At 38.2% G+C, this 12,286-nt stretch overlaps 1 protein-coding gene across 2 annotated transcripts; it reads right to left on the bottom strand.

Annotated features, from left to right (window-relative positions):
* Window positions 1-7,274: 7,274 nt before the first annotated feature.
* il10ra (interleukin 10 receptor, alpha) lies at window positions 7,275-12,265 on the bottom strand. Of its 2 annotated transcripts, none has more exons than XM_039793141.1 (7): window positions 12,020-12,265; window positions 11,000-11,120; window positions 10,606-10,778; window positions 10,338-10,483; window positions 9,822-9,990; window positions 9,104-9,222; window positions 7,275-8,916 (listed from the first exon to the last, which is right to left on the bottom strand). In XM_039793141.1, exons 1-7 carry the CDS (start codon window positions 12,108-12,110, stop codon window positions 8,002-8,004), a joined length of 1,734 nt encoding a protein of 577 aa, XP_039649075.1. In that variant the 5' UTR covers window positions 12,111-12,265; the 3' UTR covers window positions 7,275-8,001. The 2 variants fall into 2 exon arrangements, with proteins under 2 accessions (XP_039649075.1, XP_039649067.1); XM_039793133.1 differs by having other exon boundaries at window positions 11,000-11,123.
* Window positions 12,266-12,286: the final 21 nt, after the last annotated feature.

Genomic DNA, 12,286 nt, shown 5'->3' on the forward strand with positions numbered 1-12,286 from the left:
CATGAGGTTCAAGGGATTCCTCCAGACAGTTTAAAGTATGTAAAAATACTCTGCTATGATTACATACATTAGAGGCACAATAAAGCACATGTACATTTATATGGTGCACAGTTAGAGTTGAGTAGGTTGCACTCACTTACACACAAGCAGGTCCACACACATTTGCTCATTCATATAATAAAGGGGGTGGTGCACAAATACATACATCTTTGAGCCTCAGTCAGACCCAGAATCAGAAGTCTGATGTGCACCAAAATCGCAGACTAGCAGCCGTATCAGAATGGTTAGTGTAGTTACCATCTTTTATTTGTTTATCTTGTTAGTTAGCTTGTAACTGACTGGTTGACACAGCATTAGTGGTTGTGAAACATACAATAAAATCTGCTACAATGATGTTGCAATGTGTTCACATTGTGATATTGTTATTACGTAAATGCATGTCCCTTCCATTGTTTGGAATAAAGTGAAACTTAGCTTGCAAAATACTAATACGTAGCTACACCTGGTTTCTCCTCTGATGCTCCTCGTTTTGCTGTAGCGTTATGCTAATGATATGGAGACCCCAACCTGGAAATTGACGGAATTGGTTCCTTAAGTAAGTGATGTATGTCATTGACTAGTACTTTAGTTGGAAAGGCTCAGCCATGGCGTTGACTGCTTTTTTCACTCATGATGTATCTTGTAGCATACAAAAAACACCATATGGACATTTTAACAAATTTAAAAACTTGACTTTCCTTGGAAGGGGTCTTTGATTGTGTGCATATTTCAGAAACAGATCCAAGTCCTGCGTCACTGTCCTTTAGGAATCATGAAACACTGCCACCTCCACCTGACCGACAATATTAAATGAATGGATTTACAGAATAAGGAAGTACTTGTGATCTCTTCTGAGAAATATGAATCAATCTCTAGTTATGCAACATAATAGGCTGGGCGTAGCCACAGCAATCCATCATGACATAGTGATAGATGATATAATTGAGATAGAGTCCTTTGCTGCCTGATAATGTATTTTTGCCTTGATCATCGTAAAGAGGATCAGTGACACTTCTCTTTGTGATGTGATGGTAATAATGAAATTGCTTCCTTAATCTGCTGCCTTATTACCAAGAAATCCCAAAACATTTCCTGAAAATATTTTTTCTGTTACCGCTCACCATATGAACACAAAGACGCACATGTATACACACTTGTGAAATGGATATGTTGACACAGTATTTACAGTTTTCATATTTCATCTACATTTCTACTGAGAGTTTGGTTTTACAATATATTTGTAGAATAAAACATATAAGGCTTTGTCAGGGATACATGTTGTACATGGATTTATTTTCACTGCTCCTTGTGTGTTCACAGATACATATGAGTCAAAGAAGTGGTAGATGGATTTTTTTTTTTTACTTTAAGAGGAGTGGTGTCTGAGCCTCCACCTGAATCTATAGCCTTGTTAGCAGCTCTGTGAGGCTTTACAGATGTGTTTTGAGCTAAATGCTAACGTCTGCAGCATGCTAACATTGGCTTTTGAAACTACCATACAAGCAGTACGTATTGATTTGGCCAAAATGTAGAATGTAGTATGCAGTATGCAAACAAAAGCAAAATCTACAGTTTGCCAAAAAATCTCCAGTATGCATTGGACCTGTCTATCTCACCTACTGTATCCCACAATGCAAAGTGATAGGTAGATTGACTGACTGACTGACTGACTGACTGACTGATAGATAGATTGATAGAGGAAGGAAAATAATGTTGACTGTAGATTTGGAAGGGGGAACTTGAAGAATAATTTTAGATGAATGTCTGAGCGTCAACAGCATTTTCAATTCTGTCTACAAGCAGTTTGTAACAGTACAAGAAGAAGAACATGTTTGTCAGTATGCAGTCAGGTATTTAAATGGAAGGCAGCTAACTCGCTGTGTGACCTTGACAAGTTTTGTGGTTCATGTTCTGTGGATCACTAACATCAGTGTGTGAATCGCCCACACAGATTAAATAACAGGAAATGTTTCACCACTAGCGACTGACAAGGTCGTGTTGATGAGTGATGATTTGTACAGCTCTTCAAGCTGATGTACTGCTTGCTAAGATACATTAGTTTTATAGTGGTTGAACGACAACCACTTTGTCAATGTGTTCTCAAATATTTTTTGTTTCTTTTAAAAGGTGCAGCCTCACAATGTGTTCGACCAGCTGCCAGGTTTAAATTGAAATGAGTCCAAAAACTTTCACTTTGACTTAAAATTAGTAAGTGACTAGTACTTCCCCTGATATATTGTTTTGGGTGAGTGGGAGACATTCAATAAAGAAATCTTTCTACCATACAAATGCAACAGCAAGATATTATCTGCTTCTTGTATACAATTTTAACCTTTTTAATCTACATTTTCAAGAAATGTTGTGAGTCAGTGCTACCGGTACCTCTTTTTGAGTAAGATTTTTTGGTAATCTTTCCAGCCCAGTTAAATTTAATTTCATATAGTGTTTGCACTATATTAATTTCAACAACAATGATGAAGAGGTGTAGTAATTCAGTCATCCAACAGGAGTCTCCCTGCACCACCTGATTCAGATGCTATTACCTGGCTGTCTGTTAATGATTTGTTAAAGAGGGAAAACATGTAAGGCTGGTAAGGGAGCTATGTGTACCTGAGAGACAAAAGAAAGGTACTTCATGTCTGAACGTCGTCGAGTTTCTGGTTGTGTTTGAGTTTCCTGTTGGATCTCAGTGAGACAGTCATACAAGAGGGTAAATGTCTTGTGAAAAGTTGTTACACTGCACAGTATCACAGTAATCCACGGTGAATTTCTTTAAAGCCAGGGTTGCTAAGCATGGCTGTTCATGTGAGAACAACAGGCCGTCAGATCCACTCTGTTCTAACAATTGCTAATGAAGGCAGAGTAGAAGACAAGCATGATAAAGAAAGAAGATGGACCGGTTTAAACGAATGACTGGTATGTGGACATGGACAGCACAGACAGACGTAGGCAAAAGAAGGGAGAAGAGAGTTTTGGTTCTTCACAGTTAAGACAAATCATTTAAAAAAGACAGAAAAAGTAAGACAGTGACAGAGCTCAACACCAAACGGACAGGCAGGAGAGGAGACAAACAAGAAATAACCTTGGTCATCCTGGCTCATCAGTTATGGGGAATGGTGGTAAGTGTTCCAGTTGAGATGCTTAATTTCAATTATGTTAACAGTAGCTGTGACACACAAACAACTATAAAAAGACTGCTCTGCTTAGTGATTTCGATTTCTTTTGCTACTCAAGTATTTTTCAGTTTTACATCATTGCTGTACCTAAATTCCAACTAAATGTACTTTTCTTCTTTGGATTCAGTGTCTTTTAAAGTTTTGTTGGGTTGCTTGTTGCACAGTCATTGAGCTCTTGCTTGTTTCCTTTGCAGTAACTATACGTTACAAGCTCTTCTCATTGTGTTAACTAGCAACTTCAAACTTTTAAAATATTAAAAGTCTTTTAAATCTGCATGGCAAATCACTATTGTCATTACTGCATGCACATATACAGTGTAACTGTTTATTGAAAGGTGCTAAGATAATTGAATACAATTTAGAAAGTTAATTAGTAAAGAGTTCCTGCTGTTGATACTCGAGAAGGAAAAAAAAAGTACTGTAACTGTATTTTAATCTTTTTAAAGACAAATGCTACTAATGAAGGCAGGGCCAGCATGAATATTTATTCATAAAGATCAGATACACATGTATCTAATTAAGCCCAATACAGGTAGAAAGATGACTATTTCACTTGGTATAATCATTTATGTCAGGAATACAATACTCTGTAAAATCCAAAAATAACCTTTTTGTCATTCAGTTGGCTTGTTTATTGTTCTTTGATTGCTTGCAAAGGTTTCTGTGTTAATCTACGGCTGTGATTTAATTACCTCTCTGTATTTGTATTCGTAGGAAGCAGTGTAAACTCGACAGCAATCGGGATCGCTGTGGGCTTTGGGATCCTGGCAATCCTCTTCACCATTGCAATTGTGCAATTCTGCTGCAAGCACAAATGCAAAAAGTGCTGCAAGAAAAAGGGTGAGTGAAGCTTGTGTGTTCAGTTGGGTGGAGAGGACGGCAAGGTATTGTTATTTTTAGCGGTTCCTCTTGTAATTCTAAACCTAGGAAGTGTGTCTGTCCGTCGGGTGGAGAGGACGGCGAGGTTGTTGTGTTTTTAGCAGTTCCTACCGTAATTCTAAGCCGAAAAAATTTGTCTGTCAGTTGGTTACAGAACTCCACGTGAGCACAGGCTTCGATGACTGTCAATATAGCCAGCATCTAACGTTAGCTACTCCGCGATGTGAAGATGTCTGGCTATGTGAGACAAGCATCTAGCAACATTGTTGTAGATGCTCCTTCAGCACGCTTTGGAGGAGGGTCTGGCAAAGCTACACTATGGATGCTGCAGTCGCAGCCTGGCAACCTCCTTGAACTTCGAGTCTGGGGAGGAGATGACTCTCTCCAGTATTTTGAATTTGTACTGCAGTAACTATTTTAAACACTAGGTGTGTCAGTATTACATACTGCACCTTTAAGATATTTGTCATCAGGCTGGTCTGTGAACACTTCATACAGTAGGAACTGCTTTCTACCGAAGAAATGGATATTGACTGTGAGGTCTGAGTTATCCAGGGTAACACTGACAATGAATCCAGAGTTGCTACATTTTTTGTTATTTATATAATTTTTTTTATTTTTCTAAGCTACAGTATGTACACCAAACATTTGATTCATTTCATTTGTATTGGGGTGAAGGTACCATTTTCAGAGACAGTTATCTCAAAACCTACATAATAAAATCTGAACTATCTTTTTTTGGTCAATCAGCCCTTTAAAATATCTAAAATCTTGGATGCACATGCTTATATGATCGGCACTTGACAACATCCCCCAAAAATAAGACTGCACTATAATGAATCTGTCCTGCTATTGTCATACAGTATATTCACTCTATCTCCTCTTATTTCTCTACAGAGCCGTCAATGAAAGACAAAGTGCTCAAGTAAGTGGATATTTTTTCACAGGTCTTTCAAATACAAAGTTGTATTCCCTCGTATATAATTGTTCCATGGTTGTATGGGTAAGCTTGGTGTGTTTTTTGGTGTGTCTCTATCTACAGAAAAGTTGGCTTAAAGAAGTCTCCCCCTCCCTTGTCCATCAGCAGTGTCGTAAAATGATGGCCGGCTTGATTGCAGTTGATTCTGGTAGCCACAATGACAGAAGGCACACGCCTGTCACTTATCCATCACCGATCTTGTTTTCAGTAGGCCTACGTCATCTGTTGCTATTCATTATAATGTTTTAACCTGAACAATACGGAGGGTTTTTACTATGTCATTTTTACATTACTTTGTTGTAAAGTTGTATGTGTATGTCATTTTAATGTCACTGTAAAATAATTAATTAAAAATAATGTGGAATATACATTTAAATATATATTTTCTTGCAATTTCACTTTATTAGTGATGCTATTAGTCATAACAGTCTTAGTTTGACATGATGTGGCTTCAAATTTGAGTATATGCACCAACACACACACACACACAAACACACACACACACACACACACACACACACACACACACACACACACACACACACACACACACACACACACACACACACACACACACACACACACACACGTTTGAGGTGAAGGCAGAATATCAACTGCTTAACCACAGCAACCAGGCAGATCTGTTTTCTTGTAACTGCAGGCGACTTCTCTCCAAAATCTTATATCTACTCCCTTTTTGATACTTTCTACAGCATAGTTGGCGGAACTATGTCTCATAGTTTTTCCTTTAATGAAACTAAAACATGTTTTTCTGTATCTGATGTTTTTCTTATATGAGTTGAGTATATGAGATATGCCTATAATACGGTAAAGAAAGGTCATTTTTTTCCCCAGTCAAAAACAAAAATAGGGGTTAGAAGTTTGTGACTATTTGAATTACTGTAGACTGTAGGCTTTGTCTCTGCTTTTCTTCCTTAGTAATTATATTAGAGGTCAAAGGTAGACTTTTTAGGCCACAACCAATTAAAAAGTTGAATCAGTTGTCATGGTGCCTTGGTCATTAAATGGCCAATTCAGGCCAGTCAGTCAAAGCCAAGAAATGCCACTTTGTATGCCTCTGAACTACAAGACACTTAATGTAGATGTTGCTAGTTGTGAATCTCTGCAAAACTGCCATTAACTCATTTTAATCTGGGAGAAACCTACTCTATTACTTCAGTCTGGTTTTAAAAAGTACAGTGCAGTAGAACTTGTTGTTCACACATTAATAGCCCTGTCTGATGGATTACTGTTGCAATTTTTATTTCTGCACTGTGATGAATCCCTTTTTGGTTAACTATCTGCAGCTGTGCTGCAGTCTCACATGACTGTGCACACAGTCTGTATTAACTCATGCAGAGCTCCTGGCAGTCACTGATCATTGGATATGCATAACTTGTATTTTACGTAAAATGTCAACCAAGATTTTGAGAGGGAGTCTCGTACAGTACAGGGACCATGCCCCAAAATCTAATTCTGGGAGCTTTGTGTTGAATCAAACAAAAAGTATTATTCCAGCATTGGAGAACTGTTAGCACTGGACATAATGGGAGGATCAGTAGGGGTTAAACAGAAAATGTTTACCCCAATGCCTCCTAACAGGTGAATCCAGCCAAACATGCAGTGATTAAAAAAGAAAGAAAAACTAGGATACATTTGGTGATCATCAGTGGACATGTACTGCAAAGCAGTAACTTCATTATTGCAGTTTGAATAAGGATTTTTATTTTTTTTTACTTTTGGGATTAGTCTCACTTCCCCTGTATGTAATGCTGCATATGATTTTCCTATCACTGCCAGGGATCTTTATCATCCCAATAAAGAGTGGCACTTACCTGATAACAGCTGATGTGAAGATATTGTTTTACTTACATACATGTTTGGTATCTAAAACCAACCCTGTTGACAGTATTTTCTCTCTTTGCTATAAACGTGAAGCGGGACTTTTTTAAACTGAGCGGAAGCCTGATAGAGGAAGTTTTTGTTTCTTAGCTTAGAAGCTCCGAAACTGCCGTTCTGGTTTCTGTACAGAATTTGCATATGGGGATCCCAAGTACAGCTAAGTGATATGTAATGTTTGTTTTCCAGTAGGTATCACTCTGTTGTTTCAGGGTTTTCCTTGTTTATTTGCGTCACTTCTGAAATCAACATCATGTCATTTGCTTGTTTTTGTGTGTGAATTTATGACATTAATGGAACAGTCCAGGTAGACAGTTTCTTTTAATGACACATAGAAGTGCAGTCACATATATTCAAAGTAATACACAATGAATACATAGTTTTTTTCATATCTAATAAATAATTTAAACAGGAAAGTAGCTGAAACACAGACCAGCAGTTTAGGCTATAAGACCTATGAATGTCACTTGCTTCATATCTCTGACAAAATGTTTGTCTGACACCACTTGACATCTTAATACTTTAAAGTGGCTCACAAGTATTATATTTTATTTTTAAATAGTGGTAAGAAAAGGCATCATTGTTGGCGGAGGTGAGAGGCAAGGATGATGAGGCAAAATGTCCAAAAGCACGTAATTGTCAAACCGTTTCTCTGCATTGCTTCCCACACCAGTTTCACTTCCGGCATACAGCATTTTAGTCAGTTGTGAATATACCCAGTGAGACGGAGTTAAATAAGTTCTTTGACTTCATGTTCTCTGTCCGTTGACGCTCCTGAGACTCCAACCAACAGTTAACAGCCAGCAGCTGTGTGGTCTAACCTCTATTTCCTTCCTATGTTCAACAACTCTGTTTTTTCTTTACAGTTCCCCCCTTTTTCCTTCAGATTTTCTATACTGGAACAATTCATCTCTCCCCCAAATACAGTTTGTCATGTAGGAAAAGGGAGTCCATTGCTCTATTATAGCACTCACAGGTTATGTCAGCCAACATGGTTTCACAAATAGCGTTGTTGCATTCCACAGCGTGTCATTCAGTCTTCAGCTGTACATCACAGAGAGAGAGTGATGTATTGTTCATATTGAAGTCATGTCCTTCCTCCACTAGGGGCAGCGGTGATAGAGCTGTTAGCAGAGGGAAAGTATCCCCCAGTTGTACAAAAGTTGTTTCTAAGTCATCCACCATGACAGTGTCCATTTGTGTTGTTTTAGAATAACTTGAAAATGTAAGCTCCCCTTTGTAAGAGTCCACAAAATCACATTTGCTGCTCAGTAGTCCATTTTCGATACACACAGCTCTGTATTGTTTGATAACTTCAGTTCCATAATGGCCTTGTTTATGGCACCAAGTGCACTGACCTGCTCCTGAGCAGATACACGATTGAGGCCCAGCCCTGTAACCTGTGACCATTTCGGCCAAAACTGAGTCAGGAAGCAACTCCTCCTCATCATCACAGATGTGAATCTGCACAACAGAGCGGCTTTGGCTCCGATAATTACTCCCAGCAACCTTAAGAGACCCACTGTCCTGTCCATCCAGAATTATGGAAGAAGAATCAAGCTGGCAGGCTAGCCCCACCCCACTATCCTCCCTTTTCCTAGTTATGTCCGTACCAGTCCTCTCATCCTGCGGGGGGTAATCTGTCTGACAGCTAGTGGAGCTTTCTGGTCCTCCCAAGCTCCCACAGCCACTGTCCTCATGTGTCATTGGAGGACTTCCTCCGGTGTTTATAGCAGAGGTGGACTCCATGCCCACCCCGCTGTCTAAGCTGGTCCTCCTGTCTTCCTCATCATTGTCCACTTTTACCGTAACATGTGCCACTGGATCTTTGACACATTCTTTCACTGGTGTTCTGTAACTGGACAGGAACCAGCCTTTGTCAGTAACAACCTCCACAGTCCCTTCTCCAACAGAGAGTGGAAGCCAGCCACTAACAGGGGATTTCTGGGGTGAGAAGAGAGAAGAAGGAGGTTGTTGTATTATTCATTATTGTCATGTTTGGGAACAAAGGTAGTTATGACCTACTGAACCAGCTCAGCAAGGCTAATGTCAATGTGATGCAAGTAAAATAACATAGTTGACAGTACAAGTTTGTAATTTGTCCCAGTATTCTGTAATTAAATATACTTACCAATGCAGCAGGTGTTTTCTCTGGACGTTTCAGGTAACATAGAATGGTGGTTGCTATGATAACAATGATGACCAACACACCCAGAATAGATAGGGATGACACAGCAAGTATGAACCATTCTGGAAGAAACACAACAGGATTAAAGTTTAGTAGGAACAAGGGTGTTATACTGTAGGTATAAGGCTTTTCCTCAAATTTGAACTTTGATCACATTACAAATTTTAATCTTCCTTTCTCACAAACTTTAAAGGTATACTATGCAAGATTTACTAAAAAAAACTGCATACTGTAGTCTAAACTGTTAACCTATATTTAGTGTACAGACATGAGAGTGGTATCAATCGGTAGAAAAATAAATATGTATATTTTTCTCAAAATGTCAAACTATTCCTTTAAGGATTATGTAATGAGAAAAGTACTTAAATTAAGTAGTTTTTTTTAAATCTTTTTTTGGCAATTGTGTTAGCAGCAATGAGTATATGAATGTTTATTCTATTGTTTGCACACCTACACATTTTAGTTGACATTGTTCTTTTAAAGACCTTTTCTTTTTAATCTCACCAGCTAAATTATTTTTCAATCCTTTTAACGTATTGTGTTTTTTTTGTTTTACTTGGGTAAAATAAATCCACTAAACTAACCTAAATTGTAACAATCTGATTGCTCTTCAAAGCTGCTGTCTCTTAGCTGTGCCTCATCATTATAATGTTTTTCTTACCTTGCTCTGGCAGCCGCAGACACTGTTTAGGGGACACACTGGTGGTGGACAGAGCTCCATTTCCCTCCACCTTGATGCTGACACAGTACTCTTTCCCCCAGCGGAGGGAACTGAAAGACTTAGTCCTCTGATCCTCTCCCACGTCATCTTTCAGGTATGCTGTGGTGTTCTGTGGGGTAAACAAATCAAAATGCCATGCAGGTCAAGGCATTGTACAGTATAGACCACATTGTAAAATATATTTTGGGGTGAGTAAGGTTTAAATGTTGATTAAGGCAGAAAAGTACAATGTTAAATGTTGAAATATGGCCCAATCAGGATTTTTAATTATCCACATATTTGTGGAGTTAGACTTCTCAACTGAGCATATTTAAAAATGTAGCCACTTTTTTCTAGCATTGATTAATTAGCAAAACAATTTACAATTGTTACAATCATTCCCAAACTTTAGTTTTTTAATTTTAGTGATAGGGTTGGTGGAGAGGGTGGGTGCTTACATTATTTCACATATTGTACCTTTTTATTTTGTCCTGTCTCTTCCAGATAGATGGTGTAGGTGATCCCAAAAGGGAAAATTCTTTTCAGAATGGGTTTTGGGTGAACATAAACTGTCAGAGTGCTGGAAGTAGCCCACAAAGTGAAGGAGGGAGGCTGAAATGTGCCTATAGGAACAGAAAGTGGTAAGGAAACAACAGTATAGCTTGCATACATTACTTAACCAGCCAAAATACAATGTTTTCAACATGGTACACTGACTTTCTACCAAACTGACAACTATACTTACTTGTATTTAGGAGAATTTTTCTTTTTGTGGTCCAAAGAGACTTGTCATCTCCTGCAACCAGCTGAACTCTGATGTTGTAGCCAACATGATAGTCATGTACAAGGCTGCTGAGGTCACAGTAGGTCTGTTTGATCCCCGTGCAGTTGTCCACCATGGCCCATTTCCTACCATACCTGAGGAGAGGAAACACACCAGTCACAAACTGGAAGGAGCTGAATCGTTGGATGATAAGATACATAAAACATAACATTCCAATGAAAGTAAAAATGTTCTTGTAAATGATATGAATCAAGGAAAACAAATGTGGTTTATAGGTAAATGAAAAAGCATGCTGTTAAATTTAAATTGCAAAATGATAGGACGTTTGAGTAAGTAAAGTAAAAGGTAAACATACTTTCCCATTTCTACATTGTAGTGGGAGTTTGAGGGAGCGTCCACAGGTCGTTTCCAAAGTACTATTATCTCCCCATCCAAAATATTCACCTGCAGGTCGTCAGGCTGAGGGACGTTCTTTCCTGCTAAAGAAAAAATAGGGGAATTATGATGCATATTCAGTGCTAGGGGTGGTATCAAGTTATGATACCAATACTAGTCTCCTTCAAGTGATATTGATACCAATAGAGTACTTCATTTAAAACCTCTATTTTTCTATTTTATTCAACAACCATCATGTGAATGGAAGCATCTCGGCACACTTTGACTCCGTCAAAGAACGCTTGCGGTGATTGGCTGCGAGCAAAACCATATAAATAGCCATTTTTTCTAGATCTTAGGACAAAAAGGATCGAAAGCAGCTTTCGTTTGACTGGAGTTTCATAACTACTTGGTACTGGGTTATTTCGGTTGATATCTTAAAGGAGTACCAATACATAAATTTTTACTGTTTTGATTTCAGACTGTACAATCCTAAACCTTGTCTACACATGCTGAGCAAATGCTGAAATGTTCAAAAAACATAGGGATGTGGTCAGGAGGAGAAAAGGAAGTCTGGTTGACAAAAGATGCGGTTCTTGCTGATCATTTATGGGATCTCTGTTTAAAATGACACTGTGGATTTTTTGTAAAGGAAACCGAGTTTTAAACATTTCCACTCTAACTGTGGGATTCATTTACCTGAGTGGAACAAGAACATTTGCGATATGTTCCATGTAATTTTTTTTTTTTCTTCGATGGTGTCATGACGGAAAGCATATTGTACACTAAAAAGTAGGCCAGGTTTCATCGTAACCGCTAAACATTTTTCAGAATGTCTGTATTTGACCTAAGGTATTTCATGTGACTGTAACAATTCCATAATGATAAATAAAAGTAATTGTCAAGAAAACCATAGTAAAAATAGTTTAAATATAAACAAAATTAAACAGAACAGTAAAACAATCAGACTTATTACTGTGTAATAAAAGTGGTTGTTTACCTGACACACAGTTTATGTAGATAATCAGGAAGACAAGAATCGGTGTCTTATTCCTCATATCCATGTCTGGTATCTGGATATATATTATCATTCAGTCATAATCCACACTGTAACTGCCAAAAAGTCTCTTATTCCAATCATCAGTGAAGCAAATCAGCCTGTAGAAACATCTTCACTCCACAACAAGTTCAGAATGTTCAGAATGATGTGGTGTCTGTTCAGCCGTGGAAGAAATAAGAAGAGGCAGCTGGTTTTTGCCTAACTATT

The sequence above is a fragment of the Perca fluviatilis genome, chromosome 2 (genome assembly GCF_010015445.1).
Source record: "Perca fluviatilis chromosome 2, GENO_Pfluv_1.0, whole genome shotgun sequence".
NCBI lineage: Eukaryota > Metazoa > Chordata > Actinopteri > Perciformes > Percidae > Perca > Perca fluviatilis.

Coding starts and splice junctions, on each gene's coding strand:
- il10ra (XM_039793133.1), bottom strand. CDS start 12,110: ATGATAATATATATCCAGATACCAGACATGGATATGAGGAATAAGACA. Junction 10,779..10,999: donor TACAATGTAGAAATGGGAAA/GTATGTTTACCT, acceptor TCCTCTCCTCAG/GTATGGTAGGAAATGGGCCA. Junction 9,223..9,821: donor TCTGCGGCTGCCAGAGCAAG/GTAAGAAAAACA, acceptor TGTTTCTTCCAG/AATGGTTCATACTTGCTGTG.